This window comes from Passer domesticus, chromosome 5 (genome assembly GCF_036417665.1).
Source record: "Passer domesticus isolate bPasDom1 chromosome 5, bPasDom1.hap1, whole genome shotgun sequence".
Taxonomy (NCBI): Eukaryota; Metazoa; Chordata; class Aves; order Passeriformes; family Passeridae; genus Passer; species Passer domesticus.
In genome coordinates this window covers 42,891,990-42,916,068 of record NC_087478.1, presented here as the reverse complement: position 1 = coordinate 42,916,068, position 24,079 = coordinate 42,891,990, and the positions used below count along the sequence as shown (strand labels likewise).

The 24,079-nt window shown below is 40.0% G+C and overlaps 1 protein-coding gene across 9 annotated transcripts in view; it reads left to right on the top strand.

The window, feature by feature from the left end:
- The window catches only part of TMCC3 (transmembrane and coiled-coil domain family 3), a 134,213-nt gene that overhangs the window by 84,905 nt on the left and 25,229 nt on the right, over positions 1–24,079 (top strand). The window contains exon 1 of one of the 9 annotated variants that reach the window (XM_064419748.1): positions 4,915–5,094. The exons of the other annotated variants lie outside the window; for them this stretch is intronic. Within the exon in view, the coding sequence (XP_064275818.1) occupies positions 5,017–5,094 (78 nt within the window). The 5' untranslated portion in view covers positions 4,915–5,016. Of the gene's footprint in view, positions 1–4,914; positions 5,095–24,079 lie in introns of those variants that run through there. 9 annotated transcript variants of the gene reach the window in all.

Below are 24,079 nucleotides of genomic sequence, written 5' to 3'. Positions count from 1 at the left end.
TGCACTATCGCTGTCACTCAGCAGCAGCAGTGAGGAATTATGTAGCTGAATTTTCCTAGGTTGTATGAGAATGAGGAAAAGCCTTGAAATTGCCTCTCATCACACAGCAAGGGACACGCAATAGCATGCAGGAGAAAGGAAAAAGAAGGAGAACTTCTGTTGCCCTGAATTGGAATTTTTCACTTGTTTCTCTATGCTTCACTCCCTATAAATGCATCTCACCAATATATGAAAGCCTTTGTTTTGCAGTTCCTTGCTATGTAGAAATGAATACTCACAAAGTGTCCAGAGCCATTCTATTGTGAAAGCACATAAAACATTTCTTAATCAGGAGAGGACAGGAGGAGAGGGGTTAATTTAAAATTTTAGTTTGATATCTGAAAGTTTATCAGCATCTTGTGAATGCTTGTCAGAGCTTGGCAATACAATCTACAAGTCTTAGTGTGAACCCATGATAGTTTGTGCTGGGTACAAACAAGAAGAATGTCTCCTTTGCTGTGGGTGTGAAAGGCTCATGCTTTGGCAGAGGAACTGAGAACTGTGACAGTGCACTCAGGGCTAACTGCAAGACCAATGCCACTCAGCACTATCCCACTTGACCTCAGACTTGGAAATGACTAACAGTCTCTTTTCACGTAGACCCTTTCCCTGGAGGCTGGTTGATGAAAGCTTTTGGAAAAATATTTGGAGGACAAGTTAAAAAGTCTCTCAAAAGAAGCCCCAGTATCCTGTTTAGAGTACAGATGTTACTGTTGTGGGAAAAGGGATCTTTGTCTTTTTCCTGATTGTACCTTTGCCAACATAGCTTTGACATCAGATATTTAATTTCTCCTCATGAACATCAGAACACAACATTCAATAATAGCGCTTTTAATTCTTGAGGAGTTCAAGGTTCTCCACATGAGAAAGGTGTGCCATCCTTCTCCTTTTACAGATAGGGTAGTAGAAGTCCAAAGAATTAAAGTAAATTGCCAAGACCTAGATTCAGGATAAAACTGGAAAGAGAATGGGGCCAAACCTTGAGCTAACCTCCAAATGAAAGAGTTTCCATGTTTTCCATCTCTATAAAGATCTGTTTGGGGTTTTTTTGCTACTTCCCAGGGTGTGTGTGTGTTACCCCATCTAGGAGATTGTATTGTGTGGGAGTTGGGTTTTATTAGGAAATCCCAAAAGTGCACTGGCATTTCTGTTCCCTCCATGGCCTATGCATAAGTCAGTATGGAAAATTTTTGGCTTGTAGGTGGGAGTGGTGTGTCTGCTGTGCAAGCATTACACATAGTCATGGGGCAAAAAATGGATGGCAAAGATGCAGTTTCTGAAGAGTGAGACAGGAATCATCTTGAGAAGCTCAGGCTCCAGCTGACAGGCCTCCTTTGGACAGTGCCTCTGCTGCACCTCCAGAGATTTGATTTTCCTAAAACATGGCAATACAGGCAACTGCAATATCGATGTCTGTCCCTCTGAAAACCAAATACAGTAGTGAATACTCTTGTACAGTGATCATAAGTCTTTACTAGACCTTCTGTTCCTAATAGGCATCACTCTTTGAAAGGTCACTTAATAAGGTAGGCAAAATAATGTAAATATCAAGAGTTAAGCATTGTGGATCAAGCCAGCATGCTGAAGTGAGGGAAAGGACTGGAAAAGGATGGGCACTGACTGCTGGGCACTCAGTGAGGGATTTTGAGGTGTTTGAGGTTTAAAATTGGCAGAATGGACAGCTGGAATGATTTAACATTTTATCATTAATTTAAGCCATAGAAATTAATGTTTAAAATACTTTCTAGAAGAACAAAGGATAAGAGAATGAATCCACGGACTACCATTTCCATCTATGTCACTGCGAGTCCAGCCTCATGCTCCTACCACTATCTGGAAGAATTTGCTTTAGTGGAGTTAAGGTTCAGTAGAGAGCAGGTGCAGTGTGTGGGAAGAACATTTATTTAAACTCTGTGGGCTTTTGAAAATAAGAGTGAGAGAAGTACCCAGTGAAGCTCTCAGTAGTACTGTACTGTGCAGTATTCTGCCACATTCAGGGCGTCACGTCTCTGCTTTGGAGTAAGGAGGGAGAGCTGTACAAACCAGCTGTGTGTGCTAGAGGAGGGCAGGTGGTTTCTGTTTAGCCAAGCCAAAGGAAATGCATTCTGCAAATGTGCCATAAGAAAAGAACCTGCTCCTGCTCCAGCTCAGGAAGGACCTAGTGGCCCATGTGTGAGAAGGAAAGATAAAGGGGGAAAAGAGCAGCCTTTGGTCAGAGAATTGCATTGCACCACAGTTTGGCATAAATTCTGAAGACACATTATTTAAGTCCAACAAACGAAAAGAACAATTTCTTGAGATGTGGCACTTGCAGATACTGTCAAAATTACAATGGCTCCTAATTCAGCTTGTGTGGAAGGACTCTCCTGGCTTGTGGGACAGATGCCTCCACCCAAGCAGCTGTTTCTCCTCCACTATAACTTTCTGCTGTGTGCAGCAATTGTTCCCAATTGACTGGCCTGCTGTCCTGTGGTCACAGCTCCTCCAGGAATGACCAGTGCCAGGGCTTCCCCTGCTGGCGCAGGAGCTGGGAGCTGTTGTTCCTGGTGTGCATCCCTGAGAGCAGTGCCCAAGCAACAGATCCACGGGCTTGGGTGGAAGGTGTGACTAATGCAACACTAGGGTCTTACGAGACCAGCTAGATTGTGTTGTCAGAGGCTACGTCAGGACAGAGCTTTCTTTGTAAATATAGTAGTATGTATGTTGATACTACCTCTAAACATATATTGCATATTCCTGCCTCTTTTTATCTTGAAGAGAAGTTTCGACATTTTGTGGCTAGTCTGCTGGTACTATTTAAATAGGGCTGGTATGTAAATAAAACTCTTAAACTTTTGAATAAAGTATGATTTATAATAAGCCTTCTATTACTAAAACATCAAGCAGTTGCAGTGTTTTATGTGTCCCTATTCCAACTGCTTACCCTTTCTATGCTTTGATCAACTACATCTGGCAAGTCTTTAAAAAAACCCTGAAAGTTTCTGAGGAAATAAGGGTGTTTCATCCTAGGTCCTGAAAACCACACATTCCTGTTTGGAAACTTCAGTGAAAACCCCAAGCCCCACAAAATTTGCCTATTTAATTTTTTACTCACCTTTACCTCCAGAGTTCCCCACCGTCTGGCACATGAATTAATGTTCATGTCTGAGCTGAAGGACTGAAAAAACAGTTTCCATTTCTGGGGTGGTTTTTTTTGTTTGTTTGTTTGTTTTGTTTTTTTGGTTTTTTTTCCCAGCAGCCTTTTAACTTCAGCTAACTCATTCAGCTTCATAAGAAGCATAGGAAGGGTGGCAAGTTACCATCTGTGTGCAGTATCTAGTGTTAGTTTGGTACTTTGAATACCGCATTAGGAAAATAGTGCTTCCTTTAGTAAACCCACTCATTGTTTACTTTGGGATAACTTTGTTAAAACTGGTGTTAGAGTTGAAGATGAAACACGTGCCAAGAAGGTGAGGTCTTGTATTTCTTTTTATTTTAGAATTCCAGGTCTTTCATTTATGAAGACTTCATTACTTTAAAAGACTATTGAGGTCCTCATGTCAGATAATTAACCTCTGACAGTACTGTTATGTTGGAACATATGATTCCAATAAAACAAATGGCAACAGGGAAATATTTTTTAAAGCTGCAAGGTCCTCCTAGGGTAGTTAACTATGTTGATGTTTAAGTATGTTTATATACCCACATGCCTTGGGAGTGTTGCTGTCTCCAGCTAGAGAAAAAAAAGCAGTGTGACTTGTGCATGAGCATGAGAGCAACTGTACCTAAAAGGTGAAGTCCTGCTACTCCTGAAAGGGAGGTGGCCTGAAGGAACTCCAGATTTACTTGTGTAATAATTAGAGGTGGTAACTCAACAAGTCTGTTTATTTCAGAAAGGAAAAGAAATACATTTCCTCTACTACTTACTGATTATAAAGCAGTATTTTACTTGCACTTTTCAGTGGGTTAAAATGTGTTAAGTGTCACTTAAATGCATTCCTCAGTGTAGAAAGTCTGAAGATCAATGTGAAGATCAGTCAGAAGCTCCACTCAACTCTTAGGAATTTAAGTGCATTGGCATACGCATGCCCTGGAAAACAAGTTTTCCTTGAGCATTCAGAAGTAAGGTTTGAAACTCCCCTGTGCCAGGATATTGAAGGACTTATCTCACACATGTAATGTGCAGAAAATGGGGCTGAATTGGTTGCTGTGCTCCATTGACCACTTTGGAAAATGCAAGCCCTGATTACTTAGTTGGTTTGACAGAATGTTGATACCATTTTATTGTGAAAACTTCTAGGTATGAAGGGCTTTCAAGCAGCAGTGCTCAGTTGTGTCCAGGGTACCTCAGGCTACTGCAGTCAAAACCTTACAAGGGAGTCTGCCCAAAACTGACAACACAATACTCCTTTCCGTTCCCTTTGGACTTTTGAGCCTTTAGGATATGCTGTGCTTTGTGAGGTTTCACTATAGCCACAGGGTTCAGGTTTGTTTTAAAGGAAGTCGAGATTGCTTGATGGTAACTCCCTCCAAGACCTGGATCGGACCCAGACCAGCGGCGGGCAGCAGGAGGATCTGTCATCCCTCTGTCCAGCCATTTCTCGGGGAGATCATCTGTCCCAGCTCCGGCTGTCCCCTCAGACAGGACGGCCTTGAAAATTAAACAAACGAAGGGACTTCTGGCCCAGTCCCTCTGGCTAAGCTCTCTCCCACCTTCATCCCCCCTCAGGCGTCCTTCTTTTTCCGAAGGAGGGTCACCCAGCCGCGGCCCCTCGGGACCCGTGCGGCGGGACGCGGAGCGCCGCGGGGCCGATCCGGCGGGGCCGATCCGGCTGTGCCGGGCGGGGCTGCGGGCGGGGCGTGCCCGGCGCTCCCGATCCCGCTCCCGCTCCCGATCCCGCTGGGTCCCGCGGCCGCGGGGCTGGTGCTTGGGCGGCACCGCGCCCGGCGAGGTGCAGGGGCAGAGCGGCGGCGGCAGCAGCACAAACCCGCGCAGGCATGCCGGGCAGCGACACGGCGCTCGCCGTGGACAGGACGTACTCGGACCCCGAGCGGCACCGGCGCCGCAAGACCAGGGTAAGGCGGGGAGAGCAGGCGCTGGGGCTGCCTGGGGGATTTGGGTGCCGAGCTCTGACAGGCAGCCGCCAACCTGCGGCGCTTTCCCCGTGAGGTCTCCGCGTTTGCTAGGCTGACGATCTAAAGGGAAGGTTTTTCCTCTGATTCTTTCACGTTCATGCTCTGGATGCTTTTCGGTATAGGAAAATGAAAGGAAACTGGATATTGACTTCATAGAAACCAATGTTGGAGGTATCCCCGCAATCGAAACTAGAGGGATGCAAGTGTAATAAAGAACTTACTCACCAGAGTCAACAGCGCCGATGATTTAATGCCGTGACTCTGTCTCGATCACAGTAGTGAATACCGGGGTTTCGTTCTGTTTCTCAAGGTTTGTTTAATAAACTCTGGAGCAGGTGATTGTATCTGGCAGCAGAGAATTATTATGGTTCCTTTTATGAAGTTAAAAGAGGCTGTGGCAGGAATGGAACTTGACAGAAAAAGTGCACCTGTGTGTTCTAGGGATAAAGTAAGAATATACTTTATATCCATGGTGCATGGCTTTATGAAATAGCTTTTCTTAGTCTCCTGGCAAGTTTGTCTTTCTTTATTTTTGTTTTTTGTCCATATGGTATATATATATAAACATAAACATGCATAGGCAAAGCTTGTGATCCTTTCATGTATTTAGTGGCTTTTATGGTAAGTGTTCTGTTGATGAATGCACTTTGCTTTTTAGTTGAAAGTTCTTACCTAAATATTCAGCTCAAAGACGTGTAAAAAGTGGCCCTTCCTTCCCATGCACTGCAGGAAAGGAAAAACGAGTTTGCTCTAGCTGACTTGGGATATTGGCAGGAATTCTGTTTTGTTTTCTGTGCCGAGATCTTGGGTCTGACAACAAATGAACTTTATGGTTTGAAGTGTAAGGATCCACTTTTTGTGAGGCAAGATGTTTTCTGGGGTAAAGGTTTTGGGGGTTTTATTTTCCAGTACTGCACATTACCAGTATTCTACATCCCTCCTGCCCATTAATTCGCAGTGATGAAAAGGAGATGGTGTGATTCAGATTGCTTCAGAATAATGAAATACTTTAAAAATAGGTAAACCTATACACTGTAGCATTACTACTGGATTCTACAATGCTCTTCACGGTGTAAGGCGGTCGCACATGCTAGTTAACTATTGGAGTTAACAGTGTTATACATTTCCTTTGTTCTTCTCTGTTGAAAGTTGAACTGATTAGTTTCTCCTTCATTGATCTTGCTGTAAGAATAGTGACTACCTATCTAAGTGTGGCCATGGAGAAAAGTTCCATATCTTCATAATTTTTGGCATATTTAAAGGTTAAACTCTACTCCCTATTCTAGTTGATTCATTTAAAAGTATAAAGTATCATGGCTAATGCTGTTTTGTTTATTGTACTTGTGTATTGACATTTTTAAAAAACCCTCATGTTTAAGGCAATTTTATATTAGCACTGGTCTTCTGCATGATTTTGGATTCCTTTTAGTCAGAATTAGTGTCATCTTCCCTTCCTGTGACCATGGGGGCTGGAAAGACAACTCTATACAAGTTTAGAGTTGTATGCAATTGTGATGCTCCAGGGTTTGGGCTTTACAAGTTGTGTCAAATATCACAGAACTTGTAAAATAATTGCTAAGTATAGTAGCAGCATGTTGTATGTTCCAGATGATGGTAAGACCTTGTATTAAATCTGTTTGGGCTTAGTCCAGACAAATTGGAATTTTTCCTGGGTAAATTACCTGGATAACTTGAAAATTTCTCTTACTACCTTAGCCATAGTAGTAGAAATGGTCACACACTGGAGCAGCAAGAACTGGCCGTATTATGTAGAAAAAAGCAAGAAATTAGAATGCTGGCTTTTATTTAGAGACTGAACAAAAATCATCAGAGCAGCTGAAGTTAAAACAGCCATTCTCAAACATGGATGGAGAAGAATAATGCAGTGCATGAACACAACAATACAGAGCTGCTGGTGGGGTTCTCAAGAGCCTGAACAGACATGGGAGGCTTGCTGTGTGAAGAATGCCTTGGAGCTGGATTTGGTAGCAGGATAGGACATGTTCTAAGTAAGGTATTTAATAAAGTTTGGGGAAAAGAGAGGTGTTAAAGTAGAAGCTGGATCTCCTAGTCTGTAGAACATAGGCTACTGAGTTCAGTTTTTAGGTGGGTAGATTTTAAAGGAATTCTCCAGTCTATAGGTTACTGCACGTGTCTTCCAAGCCCAGCTAAGGATTTTCCATATAAGAAAGTGACACCTTTTCACTGGACAGGTAAAATGACAGTTCCAGAATTGCTGTTGTGTATACTGTAGGAAGGCATCATTAAATTTAGTTTGCAGAAGTGCTGGAACAATTTCCTGTAAATATAGCCTTCAGAGTTTATAAATGTAGAGTCTGAGGGTATTTAAACATTTTTGCTGCAGCCAAAAATCTTCATCAGTGTATAGCAGCAGGTCTGCTCAATACCTTCTTCTTTGAGGCCATTTGAAGTATAAGATATTGTGGGTTCTGCTAATAATTCTCCATATGTCACATTTTGTGTGACATTCCCAGTGGCTGAACGAGAGGAAATACTTTACTGAAGTATAGCTGGATCATTCTTAACTTAGGAGAGTCACTCCTGCTGCTGGAGGCCAAATATTTTGAAGGAGAGTCTGTTCTTTCTTCTTGGATGTTCTCTTCCTTGGATGAATCACAAGAGTCCAGCTATGCTGTGCACGGCAGTACTGAGTGGGACATAAAACCACTATTACATGAAGTGTAGTGGAATTAGTGCCTTACAGTCTGCTTTTATGTGGTGGGCATAGATTATAGCCATGTAGTTGCCTTAGTTCTGGAAAATCATCCATCTCCAGATTTAGGAAAGGTGCCCTTCTAGGAGACTTTGCCTGCCTCTTCTTGCCAATAGTATCTGGTGGCTATAATCTGGATTAGTGCAGATGGCTCTGATGGTGCAGGTGAAATCCGTGGACAATACAGCCATGCAAAATGTTTCCGGTCCTCTCTGCTAATGCCAGCTGCTGCAGCTTCACTGTGCTCAGCATCCACTACTAGCTGATTCCTGCAACAGTTCTAATAGAAATCTTTGCAAAACATTCAAAATCAGGACCTAAGATATGTAGTATAACAGTTTGGGAACAGGAGATGCATTTTTGGTTGTCATGAACAAAGTACTGCTATTGCTAGAATGTAACTGGCAGGATAGTTTAAAAAGTGTCATAGTGCTTTCTTAAGGGACTTGATTTTGCAGCAAGCATTGTGGAAGACTATTCCACAATGGAATAGGGTGTTCAGATTCTGGCTAGACAGTATTTCTTGATCAGTAGGTCCATGCAGAGGTCTATGCAATTGCAATTCCTGAAGCTCAGACTAGCCTGGCTATGCTAACCTGTGCCTCACTGTGATGACTTTTGCTTCAAGAGCACTGTGTCAGGACTGCCTTTCAAGGCTCTGTAAGGGTCTGTTAAAGCTGTCTCTTTTTTTTTTTTTTTTTTAATCTGTTGATCAGGACGTTGCTCTTCACTCTTGATGTCTTACTTATTACCGAACAAGAACCCTCCACATTTCATCAAGACTATAAATTTATATGTATGGCTTTGGAGGAAAAAATCCTTTTCCAGTACAACTAAAACACATAAATTCCTTAACTGTATCCCATCAGCAATCTATGTAGAAGTCTGCTTGCTTTTAGCAAGTACCAGCTGTGTTTGAGAGAGACACGGAAAGTCCCGATTGATTTCTTGCACATTGGAGCCTATTCAGAACTTTCTCTTTATTAGTGGAAAACAGAATTGCAAGAATCCTTCCTTTATTTGAAACAAATGCAAAAACCTTACCTGGAACAGGTGTGGTTTGTTGAATAATGAATAGAGAAATTAATTTCAAGCTTCTTGTTCTTTCAGCTTTAATAAGACTAGCAGCAGAATCAGTGGTTGTTTTTTTTTATTATTTCTTACATGATCACGCATATAACAGGCTTGCACTAAAAAAGAAAAAAATATATATTGGCCCAGAAATTCACTTCCTTTCTACTGATGAAAAAGCATTCTGTGGAATGTCTCTTCTCATTTTCCATGTCTCTCTTATGATCCCTCCCACTGATCTTGTCTATAGGCAAGGCAGACTTTAATAATCCCTCCTCATATGTGAGTCTTTCTAAGCCTCTAATCACTTTCATCATCTGTCCTTGAATTCCCTTTATTTCCTAAAATCTTCAGTAGGCTTGGAGGAAATGACATAAAGGAACCTAAAAGGATTAAAAACAAACAAATAAAAACCCCAAACAGAATACTCCACCAAAGCAAACAAAGCAAACAAATCAAACAACAAAACCCCACCAAGTCTAACCAAAACAAAAAACCACTCCACCCAGAGTTTTAGGAGATGGGGAGATTTAATCTCCTGGTGTTCTTTTAAATACAAAGATCACTGTGGAAGACACGCCTGTTCTGGGCTCTTGTAACCTGTAACCAAACCTCCCAATATTTTGTGCCCTAAGACCTTACACACACTTTCCCCCGCAGTTCCCTCCAGTTTGGACATAAGATGAAAATAATTTCATGAGACAGTTTTGCTGTCCTCTAAGGACCTCTAAGCTTTGGTTTTAAATCCACAATGTAAGTAGAAATGTGTGAAACCTGTCAAAAGGTAGCCTGCATGATCCAGGGGAACTGGAAATAAGAGAGAGAAACCATAGTTATAATATGAACCCAGAAAGACTGACAAGTTAGACTTGTTAGAACTGAAGAAAAGCCTGGTTTGTTCATTTAAAACAGTAAACTGTTGATTATTTTGTCCATTTAAAACTGTTTAAGAAACTTCTTACTTTTTTATTCCCTAGCGCTAGAAAGGAATATTAGGAAGTTTCCAAAGTTGGTTTTTTTGTTTTGGGTTTTTTTTTTTTTTTTTTTAGTTTTGGGGTTAAATACACCTAAAAGCTAAAGGGCAATGTTAGGTCAAATGAAACAAAAGGGAAGTTGTTTCTGTACAGCTTAGTTTAGCATTGCTGTCTTCCCCTGATTCTGCTAGGTGAACCTCTTTGGTAGACTTGTAGGCTATAAAGGTTGTGTTCCCAGTCCATTTTTTTCCCTAACCCAATAAGACAGTTTTAAACAATAAGTAGAATGGGGGATTCATCTTCTTTTTAAGGTTTAAACTAATTTTAAGTTTGGAATCTCTATACTTAGGCCTTTAATAATTTTTTTATTTTCACCAGGAAAATTCATGTCTCTGAAGTCTGTAGAGTCTTTCCTTTGCTGTGCTGTTGATCCATTCTCATTGCAGTGGATGGTTGATCCTGTTGCTTACAGGACTGGGAAATTATCACCTCTTAAATGTTAGGTATATGTATAAAAAAAAGTCACTGGGGAAAAATTGCCAGCCTTTGCTTTCCTTTTGAAGGATGTGTAATTGTTCTTCAGTCAGGTTGCCAGCAGTGATGCTGGGGAATGAGAGCTCCAGATCCCTGCCTTGCTTACTGTCATCATCTACATAGGTAAGGCTTTCACTAGGCACCACCACCCATCTAGGTCTGCACAGAGACTGAGCCTTCAAGGTTTTGGTGGATTTTACATCTAATATTGTCCTAACTAAAAAGACTCCGGCTGCACATTGTCCCATTTTGATTCTTTTGTGGGAACGTTATCAAGTGTGCGGCTTTCAGCTTCACCTCCACAGTAAGTATGATTTTTGGGAAAGACTTGTGTGGGAGATGAATTTCTATGTAGTGCTGGGGAATGGTGGAACATAATTCTCCCTTTCCACTTATGAAGAAACTTTACAAAAGAGCATTGCAGTATTTACTACTGAAAGTTTTCTGTTCTTCCCTTAGTCTGAAACAGGGAGGATTAATATGCAAAGCCAAAAATTAACCTGCTGATCTAAAGCCTTCGCATATGGGACCATTTATGTATGGAATGTCTTGAATCCTACCAGACACTCAGCAAGTGAGAACACCTCTAAAGAATTTGTTACTGTACAAAGCTGAAATGAGGATTTTTGTTTTCAAAAAAATGACAGAAAAACTTAATACTGGGAGCTTGCTCACTTCATTATTGTTCTGTTTAGGTGTTGCCACTGGATAAAATTCCAGAGGGCAGAAGTTTTGGAAACCACTGGTACTAATATTTTCTTACCTCTGTATTGGACAGTGTATTTCAATGGACCTTTGATATAAAGTATTTAGTATCAATTCTCGATAATTCTCTGTTTACTATAGTAGATATATTTTCCTTGGCTTTTCCTATTTGTGTACAGCTTACTTAACAGTTGCCTTCCTTTGTAAATATTTGTTTTGATAGCTCTGGATGAAGAAGTTATGCTGGGGATGCAAAGAATTGACACTGTGCTATTGAATTAAAATAAATATATTATTTAGGTAGTGCTGAATTAATTGGAAACTTTTGATTAACATCAGGGGCCTATGGAGCCCATCTGAGATTAATTAGAACAGACTTATGGAAACTTGTCTATATAACAACTGCTCTTTACAGGATGGGAGATGTTGCTTCCACTTGATATTGCAATCTCCTTTAGCTTCAACCAGGTGTTGGTTGGTTTTTAACTTTGTTTTTGCTTTGTAAATAAATGGTACGTGTTTGCTTTGTAAATAAATGGTCTTGTAGAGAGTTTGACTAAAAATGTATGGAAACCTGTTTAGTTTCCTGGCAAAACTGTGATAAAAAGAGCAGCCACTGTGTGCATCTAAGGACTGCAGCAACTAAATGCTCTAATTATCTATGTCATGTGATTTTTTTTTTCTTTTTGGTAGAAGTATGGCTTTCAAAAAGGCTACACATGATTGGCTTGTCAAGCACTAAATAAGATTTTTTTAATTGACTTGCTCCTCTTGTTTAAAGCAAGCCTTTGCATGATGATGCAAGTTGGTGTTCTAAAGACAGGGAAAATGGCAATGCTATGGAGTTAGTTTATGTATACAACAGGTGTTGATTTATAAAGTAAGAAAAAGCATTAAGTAGAGCTAGTGGAAGTATAAGACTTCCATTGTTAAATAAACAAATCAAACCTGATATTGCCTTCTGCCACCTAAAAAGCAAATAACACAGCTTACAGGAAATGTGAGGAGCCATAATTTTTGGGTCCTGGGATTATTAAATATAAGGGAATTTCTAAGTGGGCTTTAAGCTGGACTACAAGAATTACTGTTACAAGAAGAGAAGCCTTGTTAGGGTAAGTTGATTTAGCAGGTTTCTCTGGTTTTACTGCATTCACTCCCTTTATTCCAAGTTATTCCAGTGCATATAATACAGAAATTAGAATTCAGCTAGTGCTCATTGTTCAATTGCAAAATGATATAAATATGCACAAATTGTGCTGCTTTATACCAGCATGTCTGTACAGGTGAGTGATGTGCAAAGATCAAACTGACAGATCAATTACAACTGACTCTTAACATTTTTCTAATTCAGGGCAGTACAGCTTAATGTACCTTTAGTTTGCTGAGGACTTGCTAAGATTCGCTGCTTCACACTCACTTCCTAGAAAAATAATTATTTCATATGAAATGGGAGCTATGGGTCTCCAGTGGCCATTGACTCTGTTTTGGATTATTGTTGACAAGAAGCTTTGGTTGAAGGTTGCAGGGGCAGGTGGGAGCTTTGGAACCGAGTAGGATCAAACCCAGTACTAGTCTGAAAGAGACATTTAGTGTTAGAAGAATTAAATTAACAGATTTTATTAGTAAGAGTTGCCTAGGTCAGGTGTGAGGACCTTTCTTACCTAAGGAAGACCAAAGAAGAATTGACTGTTCACTCATTCACAGCTGCTTCTTCAGTCTGCAGCACTAGCTCTCAGCTGCTTTGGACATGTTCAGGGCAATAGCAAGGAATGGAGAAGATAGCAGGGAAACATGGTGGAGAGAGGTGGGGTTTCATGTGCTTAGCCTAAAATGAATTCACTGCTCAGAACAGAACTCCCTCCAAAGGCCAAGCATAATTTTTCTTTCCCACTTCTTTAGTCCACACAGATGACTTGAAAATAAAATGTTTCAGTATTTGGTATTACTTCAGCTACTGATACATGTGCATAATATGGGACTGTGTGGCTCTTATTATGTCAGGAATCTTTGTTTTACTAGAGCTTTAATCCTAAAACATAATCCTGTGTCATGGTTGTCCCTGATACATTTTGTCAGAACAGTAAATTGTCTCTTCACTTCATCAGGTTTCTAATTTCTTTCTTCTCCCATGCCTGCCATATCCAGGGAAAGAGGCTGTCTTTTTTCATTCCCCTCTCCTGCCATACCTTAAGGAAGAAATCTGACTACATCTTGTCATCTGTATCCAGTGCTTTTTGGGAGTAAATTACAGAGTTTCACCTTGATGAACAAATGAAGAATTACAGCCTTCTCCTAAAATAAGAGTTAAAAGGATATTCTTAATTGTCTCTTTTAAGCCAGATAGTAAATGTCAGCAGGCTGATGCAAGCCGTCAGGCTTCTGGTCTGCTAAAATGTGTCCACACACGGTTTACAGTGAGTTTGCCACACTCCCATGTTGTCCTGATCAGCTTTTTGTGCAGGTCTGTGCAGTGGAACCCTTTCTTCACATGTGAATTGATGCCACAGGTGATGAGGCCCTCATGACACAGCATCATCACAGGCAGGCAGCTGCTTCTGCTGAGAGCCTGTGATCTGTACAAGCCATGCTCCTCCTGTCCTGTGCAAGTGGTTTGGATTTAGCAAGCTTTTGTACCAGAAGCATCTGAAGGCTGGGGGTGAGAGAGAGAGAAAAAGCATTTATAAACAAGACCTGAGGAAGATTTAAGAAAAGGGTAATAGTGAAGACAGTGAAAAGTTTGATGATCAGTGAGAGCTTCTCCTCTGGTTGCCAATAGTTACATGAAGATATTCTGAGACTGTTCTTGTTGGCTCTTGCATGTTTTGTTCCCATGAACTGTATGGATGTGGTTAAGAGTAATTTGTCTTGGGAAGCACCAAGGATCATTACTGTCTATTAGAGCTAGATGCTTATTCCTACTCAGAAAAGGAAGCGTGCCACTGTCAGGTTATTCCTTTGTGTCTTTCCAGTGTTAACTCCCATGGTATCCTCTCTCTAGGGCAGAGAGAGAGCCTATTGAGCAAATCTTCTGTTGCTGATATTTAAAAAACTGGTTTCAATGCTTTTCTACCTGCAGAACATCATTGTGTCTTCCAGTATAAATTTAATGTAGAAAAATATGCATCTATAGTTTTTATGAGCTTTTTTTTTTGCCTCCGAGGAACTCTATTTCTTTTTTTGCACCAAGTAGCTGCTATTCAGGCCTTTTCAGTTGAGTTTAGGAGGGTCAGTTAGACAGGACCTATGACCTAACAAAGCTTGGTCTGAAAGTGATAGAGGGAAATCTCTGTTGACCTTCCTAAAACTTCATGTCAAGGTTTGATTTGTATTTGTTGATGCCAGAAGCTATGATTTTTTTTGGGCGTTGTGAAGCTGGGCTTTGAGTGCAGGAACTTACGAATTGTTCTTTCAAAAGATGTTTTGACCTATATTGCCACTTTTCACAGATATTCTAGGTGGGACTTCTCAGTTTTTAGTGACTATGTATATTACACTGTAGCCTGCATGCAAACTTTAATTTTGAGGAATTTCTCTTGCAATGAAGATACACCCACTTGTGGTGTTTTGGAACAAATAGCCCAGGCCTTGTTTGAGTTACTTTTGTTTGGACTTGACAGAGTCAGCTAGAATATTCTTTGTGCGTACTGTGCCATTATGCATTATGGCACTTAATGTCAGAGAAAGATGAAGTTCAGTGATTTCCTTGAAGAAAATCTATGTTTTGAAATCAAGTCTAGAGCAGTGGTGACAACTATAGCCTAAGGCTCTGGTGACATGAGTTCAGGCTACTGTGACAGCTCTCAGTTCTTGTGTAATGGTGGGAGTAATTTATCCTTTCTGAAGAGAGTGTGATTTTTCCCAGCATGCACAGGAGAGGATAAACACTGTGAAGGATACATATTTCAGAATCATTAGCCATCCAAGTGGATACTTAAGGAAAAGCCATCTCTTACTGCATTTGGGCTTTTAAAAATATACACTGAATGCATATTCCTGCATTTTACATCAAGCAGCTTTTAAGACTATCTGCCTTAGGTGCTTCTTCCCCCCAAATAGTGTAAGTCTTGTGTAACTGTTTAAAATTGGGCATTTTCTCTTAAGGCAGTTGCACACTCTTTGTAGTTTTGAGTGGGAAAGCACTTGCAGTGATCTCTCTAATCTCTGTTATTTTGAAGAAGCTCATTGTATATCACTTAAATCTGCATACCTGAAGCTGGGCGAGACTAAATCTAGTTTAAATAGCTGTGGCAGTGAATATTGCAAACACTGCGTAAAAGATGCAAGTTTCACCATTTTTCATGCATTATAGAACTAGATGTATGTACTGAACATCTAGATATCTGTGCCAAATTACTCTTGAGTGGGACTTAAATTTCTTTTAGGCAGAAAAGAAAAAGAATATTCTGGCTCTCCCTCTTACATAGTGCATTCTTAATATTACTGATTCCTCATTTCACTTATGCATAATTGTTTTAGGAAAACTTAAAAAAGCAACACTGTCTTTTTGCCAGCTTTGCCATTATGCAAAAGAATCATTGGTCTCTGATTGTTCAGAAATTTGGCAGTACAGGATGTTACCTTATCTTTCCCATTGCTTTTTTATATCTAAAGGAAGAAAGGTGAAAAAATGCCGATTTGTGACTTGGACAGAAAGAGAGGACTCTTGAATTTACTTTATTGTTACTGCAAGAATATCTGATTTTGGGAAAAGAAAGGCCAATGATTATTTTATAGACTCCCTGATAAGATGGCTTTAAAATGTCTCTGTCGTGGTTTAACCCCTGGCAGCCACCAAGCCCCAGGCAGCCGCTTGTTCACTCCCCCTCCAGTGGGACTGGGGAGAGAATCAGAAGGGTAAAAGCTGGAAACTCATGGTTTGACATAAGAACAGTTCAGCAGGGGAAGCAAAAGCTGAACAAAGGCAAAACAAAACAAGGAATTAATTCACTTCTTCCAATTGACAGACAGGTGTTCAACCATCTCCAGGAGAGCAGAGCCACACCAGTTACTTGGGAAGACAAATGCCATCACTTTGAATGTTTCCCCTCTTCCTCCTTCTTCCCCCCTTTATATAGGGACTATGATGCCATGTGGAATGGAATATCCCCGTGGTCAGTTGGGGACAGCTGTCCTTGCTGTGTCTCCTTCCAGCTTCTCGTGCAACCCCAGCCTTGTTGCCAGTACAAAAAGCAGAAAAGGCCTTGGCTCTGTGTAAGCCCTGCTCAGCAATAACAAAAACATCTCTATATTATCAACCCTCTGTTCAGCACAAATCTAAACCAGAGTCCCATACCAGCCAACTGTGAAGAAAATTAACTCTACCCCAGCCAAAATCTGCACAGTCATACAGAGTTAAATTCACTTTATTTATATTCTGTGCACATTGCTGTAAGTCCCTTAATTTCTGTTTTTAAGAGGAAATTTTTCTCTCTGATTTCATCCAGTATAACTTGCTAATCTTAGGGATGTGAACTCCCTAGGTTTAGTGAGACAAAATTATAATAGCTGTGTCTGAATTCTTATTTCAAATTTATCACTGTGTGTTTCTGTGTAGGGCCAAATATGTTGCTTATGTTGTGGCTGTTTTGGTGACTAACAGTAGGATGGACTGATAAATACATACTTTAGTGAAGGTAGGGTTAGTGAATTGGAAATAGAAAGAAATTCTTCTTCCAGTATGATTTTGATCTCATGTCATAGTATACTGAACCATTGTATCAGTGTGGTTTAAGGCTGGAAAGCACCATGGAAATATTTTATTTGAACTGAGCTTCTGAAATTCCAATGTAAGGAGCAGTGAACTTTCTGTATATTTTTTAGCCAACACGTGAAGCAATGCCGTTAATTACTTTAATAATTATTCTTTGCTAAACTTGGGGAAGCTTTGATTTCAGAGGGTAATGCCTTGTACCACTCACTGCTGTTGTTAACATATTATCAGGATCCAGTTCTGAGGCTTTTGTGATAAACTTGCATCATTCTTTAAATGTTTTTTCTTCCTGGAGCAGACAGGTCAATCTGTTGTCATTATCTTTGCAAGAACAATAAGATTTAGGAGACTGTCATATTTACAAAGGTACAAAGTGTCATCCACTCAACAGCTCATTTCCAAATGCAAAAACCCCTTGGCATTTTCATAACAGATGTGCTTGTTTTTTTGAATGGTGAATGCTCAGAACTATTCCTTAGGTTAACACTATGCCAAGCTTTCTTCTGTCTGTACCACAAGCACTGTAGGCAATTCAATTTAGGAGACTTCTGGCTAAAATCATGGTGTTACAGGCAAGAGTAGAATCCATTTAGCCACTGAAATACTAATGGTTTGAATAAAAATAATTAATATGTTACTATTGTAATTCACACTGGCCATTAAATCCCAAAAGAGGATATGTGCTGAGCCAGTATCAATGTGATAGCTCACCGATGAACAATTATTAATGGCAGCTTCCTAGTCTTCATTGCCCTTACCTCTGTTCTGCCAATTTTGTCTTTTCATAATGATGTTGATAAACTACAGTATCTGTACAAATTTCCCCAGAGATGGAAAACTGCAGGAACTGGTATGAAATGTATGTCCCAGAGAAAAAAAAAATAGCACTCCACATATTTCACATGGTATAATTTAGCAATATTTTTTTCCCACAAACAAAATATTGGAGGAAAAGATTAGTCAGATTTTCTAAAATAAATACAGTATCCATTCTTCCATTCTGTTTGTGCTCAGTTTTGTAAAAGGAGAAAAAGGTTCCATACAAATAAAATATGGACAGGGTATAAATATTTTATATGTTTGCAATGTATGTCACTTACGTGCCAATAACAAGAAGGAGAAGTTGGATGTAGAAGGGAATGATCTAACTGCAGGTAAAGAGAGTAAATCAAGATAAAATGTGTATTCATGGTAGTTTTCAAATTACTTTCAAAACTTGAGGAACAGCAAAAATACATTACTGCCTTGGAAAGGAAGCCTATTAAGTTTATTAATGTAATTCAATGTTAGGAGCAAGGAATTTCCTTTAAGTCCTTTGTTTCTCTCCTGGAAATTATTTTTCATGTTTCCTGAGGCTTTTTTATCATTCAGATCTGTTTAAGAATTATATTCTGCCTAGTAAATATGACAGGAGAGTAGAGGCTTCAAAGGTAATGAGCCCAGACATGCTGTGAAAATTATTTTCATGTGTCCTCACCAGGTACCTATCCGTTCTTGAAGGGAGTAGAAGTCAGAGACAATTTTCCTGTTATCCTGCCACTGCCTGGCATGCCAGTCCATCAGCAGGCAGACAGTTTAAGATTTTCCAGAGAATATGCTTTCTTGCCCATTTGTTGGGTCAGAAAGGTTTTGTGAGGCACACTATTAAATTGAAGCTAGGACAATTAAGGACATTGGAACAAGCAGAAAATACTCTGTAACATTTTGGGCTATAAAAGAATTTGAGGAATGGGGTGAGGAGATCTGGGAAGGTGCTGCTGGTGTTGCTGCTTTAAGAAATAAATCTGAAGTCCATATGTTACCACACTGTGTTGTTTTTGCTGAACTAGTGCTTCTGTGGATTGTGAGGGGTTATACAGCATGCTGTCCCTGCCTCTTCTTTAGCAATTCACATGTTCAGGCTGAGCTAGGGCTCAGATCTCTAAGTGGTGCCTATTCAGCCACTGGTCAGGTGTAGTGTGTGCCCTCTGATCATAGAATCATAGAGTGGCTTGGTTTGGAAGGGACCTTGAAGTACTTCCAGCCCTCCTGCCATGGTCAGGGAACCTTTCTCTAGCCCAGGTTGTTCAATGCCCTCTGCAGCCTGGCCCTGAAGTGCCTGACAGGGTCCTGTCTGTGCCATGGAGCTCTGCCACAAAAGGCAGCTTTATACTTGAATTTGAGTGAAGCTTCCATATCATCAGGGTAGTGATGAATTGACAAAAGTACATTAATAATGTAAACTCAATTAATGGTCTTCCCAAAGTGCATGGGTGAAGGTGTTCTAGCATCTTCAGTGTCTCATGTTGGACTGAAGAAAGAAAGAGTGCTCCTTAGGAACATTGGGAGGGCAATTTTGATTTGGGTATAATATCCCAACCAACTCTTGTGCTTTTAGCAGCAAACAAGGGGCCAGAGAAAGCACTGTGAAGGGAGCTCTGTAGGTGCCTTCAGAATGAGACGGTTGGGAAGGCATAACGTGTCAAGTGAAGAAGTAGATATTGACAGCAGAACACTTTGTTCTGGTGTGGTGCTTGGTGTTACTCAAAGTGCTTCCTGCTGCAATTGATGTGCAGCATTAATCTCTATCCACTCCATTTTCATGTGCCTCTTTTCTTACCAAGTCATTGCTCACTTCATTGAGAACAAGAGCTGTAGGAAGTGCTTGTGCTTGCTGCATCTTTGAAATTTTAGCTGGATTACTTTATTCACTGAAGACTAGTGTTAACTAAATTTGGGCATATGTTTCATCTTGTAGGGGGAAAAATGGAAAATTCTTGTCAATCTGTATTTTAAATTCTGTATTCATTGCTGTCTAGTGATTTGTTTAATTTGAGCTTTTTGCCAGTCAATGTACTTAATTCTGTTTGACAGTGTTCCACTGTCTTCAGGTGCATAGTATAGTGATGTTCCTGATAATTTTTTTGAGAATCTGGATTCATCCATGCTTGTGAACACAAATAGCAATTGATGTTGGTCAAATATTTGAAATGCCTTTCTGCACTGCTTAGCTGCCACACAGTGTGGAAGAATGGCCTTTACTGGAGTAACTCTGGTTGCTGCTTCTGCAACTCTTCATCTAGAAGTCTTGAGAGAGCTCTGGGCTTTTCAGTATGCTTTGTTCCTGTGCATGACATTCATAGCTCATTTTCATGACCACCGAAGCAAGAAAATAATGAAAAAAAAGTAAAAATTTTGCTTTTTTTTAGTGGATTGTTGTCTGGTATCTTATGAAATATTGTTTCAAAAGCTTGCCTATCCTTTGTGCATTTTCAATAAAAAATAAGATGCAACTTAATACATGTTAGACTTTGCTGCATACAGGGCTGGATACTGCAGGTAATTTTTTAGCTCTGGTTCAGTTTTTGCTTGGCAGACTTTAGGTATCCCTATTAAGATTCATAACCAGAAGAACTGAAGCTTCAGGTAAAGAAAGAAATTTTTTTTTAGAATTTTCCTTTTAACTTTTCCAGTATAGAGCAGGCTTGTCCAATAAGATGTACCAAAGGATGTAACCTGTTTTGTGCAGTTACTTCCTGTGCTCTGTCTAATTGATGAAAATCTCTTGCATGAGTATATTTAATAGAAAAAATAAAATCAGTAGAGTTATAAAAGAAAGTGAAGTGTTCAGTCAGAACAGTTAAAATTGTTGTAACCAACAGCTTGACTTCTGAAATGTGTAAATGTACACAGAGGATCTCAGCAGTTACAGGCTGTCATGGTTTGATTTCAGCCTAGAGTGCCATTACCTCTCTTCAGTGCTAAATTATTCAAGTGTATAAGCCAGTTCAGTCTCCTATGGCTTTAGAGGTAACTAGATGGCATTGATTCTGTTTTGCTGAAAATGTAAGAACTATGTATGGGAAGCAGGTTGTGCCTGCAGTCCATTTAAATGCTCTAGCTTGCATGCAGAACTGTTTTTCAGGTTATTGTTGTCAATATTAAGTAGTTATGGATGTTTTTTGGATAAGCTCCATTCAAATCATGACTGTTGGAGCATTACAGCACAGTTGCTCTGTTAATGCGAGAGATGTGTGGTTTGGACACTGCTGATTAATAATGTACTGAAAAAAAATGGTCCAAAATAAATTTTTTACAGAAATAGGACAAATACTAGACTTAACATGCGTTGTGGAAGTGCTGCAGGAGAAGTAAGCTGCTGCTGAACTAAACGAAAGGAGTCTGTTGGAGACCTTGAATATTCCCTACCATCTTGTTTGCTGAGCTCCATGGGAACCTGCATTTCTGAAGTGTGCCCTCTGTGCCTCCAGAGGCTGGTTGGCCCCAGCACTGTATGGGATCAGGGCAGCAAGTTTGCTGCTGAAGAATAAAATAAGCAAGCCCAAGAATGCAAGGCAACATGGTAGTGTGCCCTCCTGCATTTCTTCAAAACACATATGTGGTGTGAGGACAGTTTTCCCCTTTCTGGGGCATGACCTCACTGTCTTACTATCTTTTGTGAAGTCTCCAGAAATCTTGGGGTCCAGGGGCCCTAATTCTTCTGGAGAGGCAGAGGAATGTCATTGTCTTAGCTGCCACTTTTGTGCTTGGGATGTCTGCCTTGAAGCTGTGAGTTTGGACATGTCTTAAGCTGAAAAAAGCCTAAAATCCAACTGTTGGTTTCTTGATGGACAATCTTGGCTGATAAGTAAACCTCCTTGCCCCGTGCCTCTTGCTTGAAGGCACATATGACTGAACATGTAATTAATCTGTGATTAAGTATTTCTTCTCCACTGATTTCTTCAGTGAAGTCATTATATATTTTGCATCTGAATTGATTCGCCTGGCAAGAGATTGTTGTACCAGTGCCCTCATTAGTGGACTATTATGGAGTCATTGCAAAGGAATCTCTGGAGGAAAGGAACAAATTATTCAGGAACACACACTTTAAAATATGTGAAATAAAGGAAAAAGAAATCAGGAAATGACTAAATGCATCTCACTTGGCAAAATGACATTTATTTTAGTACAAAGTCTTCAGACTACCTGCGGTAGTTCTCTTGTAGGTTGTTTAGACTCGTGGCTCTGTTTCAATCAGCTAAAAATACTTTTGAAGTATTACTTACCACCTTTCCAATCTTTGTTGACTGTCACAAAAGAGAGACAAAAAAAGAAGTTGGTAATTTTTTTCATTATATAGTTATCACAGTCCTTTAATTTATTCTATGAATTTCTGTAAACTTAAAAATTAAAAGTTTGGGAAAAAAAAGGAAGTATATTTTATACTACAATGGCAATAATTTCCCACAGTATCTACAGCATGGTACAGTGGTAGCTTAAAGCAGATGTTGTTTTTGCTTGACAGGCAAGTAGCAGCCTGGATAGCCTCAAAAGTAGATTGTGTCTGATAACAATTTAGCACTTAAACTTTCATTACTGATGTGTGTTTGTTTGGGTTTTGTTTGTTTGGGTTTTATATATGATCCCTTTAATACTTTTTTGTGTTTCTGAAAAGCAAAGGCTCATACACAAGAGCTTAGAGAGGAAAATTTCTTCCAGGTTTGTGAGGATTGCTGAGTGGCAGAGCTTGTTACACGGCTTTTGGAGGTGCTTGTTCTGCTTTTGCATTGGCTCATATTCCTGCAGCTGCATTGCATTGCTGCAGTTTGCTTGTTAGACTCCTAGAGCTGCTGTTCCTTTCCTTGTAAAGTTGTGTAACCTATAGAGTATCTTTACATTTCATAAGGCATCTTTTGAGAGACTAAGAATGACCTGCTAGAAAGATTGTGCTTGGATAGGGAGATTATTTTCTTCAAATTTCCCAGTGTCAGTGGATATTGATATGATTCACAGGAAGTTGTACCACTAGTGAGAAATTACATGGTTCTGTTAGAGTGTTAGATCCTAGCTTCAAAACCCGTTCTCTCTGAGGCGAGAAAAATCTAAATTGAGCCAACAAATTTTTAGGAGTAGGTAGATTGTACAGCAGTTCTGGGTGGAGGGGAAGGTACTCACCTATTGCAAATTATGTTAATGGAAAAGTGGGAGGGAAGCGTGTGTGTGTGTCCTCCTTAACGCTTAGAAAAATTCCAGGCCTTCCTGCTTCACCCAAAAGAGTGACTAGTTCAGTTTTCACCTATCAAAGTGGCTACCCTCATCACTCATGGGTGCCAGCCCTGTCACGCATAAGAAAAAGTGAAGACATAAGAGCCTATGATTGTTAGGTAGCAGAATCACTATGTGGAAGGTGTTAGGTTCCTGTGGTATCAGGCTGGGGATGAAATTTCACCTCAAGTGGCTGCAGAAGTTATGTGGCATCTAAATGTAAGCACAGATCAAGTATCTGTGGTTGTCAAAGACACACTTTATTTACTTTTGGCCCATCGTGAGTCCTTGGATGTTTCAGCATGGAAGAAATTGTGGAACTTGCTCTTCTGTGGACAGGTGATTACAAAGTCATATTAAGAATTTATGCTGAACTGGACTCTCTCCTCAGCCCCAAAGAACATTCAGGAGGAAACACTGACCAAAAAGGAAATAAGTAAATCATGTTTTAATACTTGGAATTCATAATTGTTTGAAGTAACAATGTGATAATTAGATTTCATTATTTTCATTTCCAGCTTGTATTGCCTGTCAGTGTGTCTATGTGCTTTGGGGGTGGGGAGAGTCAAATTCCTGTGGAACAGATCATTGAATACACCTGGAATGACATCTCAAAGCAGGCTTTGAGATACAGTTTGTCACTAGAGCTTCTCTTGCAACTAGTAGAGTTTTTCTAGGATTTGCCTTTTTGCAGATCAGAAGTACAGCTCAAATCATTGTGACAGGTTGTGCCAGAGACAGGTATCTAGAACTACCAGTTACAACTTTTAAATTCCACTGGGAACAATGTTGAATCTTCAAAAGGAGATCACAGACTCAAAATACCCCAACTCTGAAAATATTACTCTAAAAATATTTTGACCTTGCTAGACTAGTTCACTGTAAAGCTGGCAGGCTGCCCAGTCTGTGGGAGTGATTTTATGTACATTCATATGTAGTAGTCTCTGGTAAGACCAGTCTGTTAGTGAATCTACTGACTCCCTTGCATTGTCTGTGAGTTACTCTGGGAGATTTTGTCTGACAGCAAGATAACTGCTTGTAGTTGGGTCTCAGCATTCAAGGCAGTAACATAATTTCCCTGGTTGTTGCTACGTGCAAGGAAACGATAAACCTTCTAAAACAATGCTTTTTCCAAGAAGTACTTCCCAGATAATTCCTTTCCTTTCCCTTCAG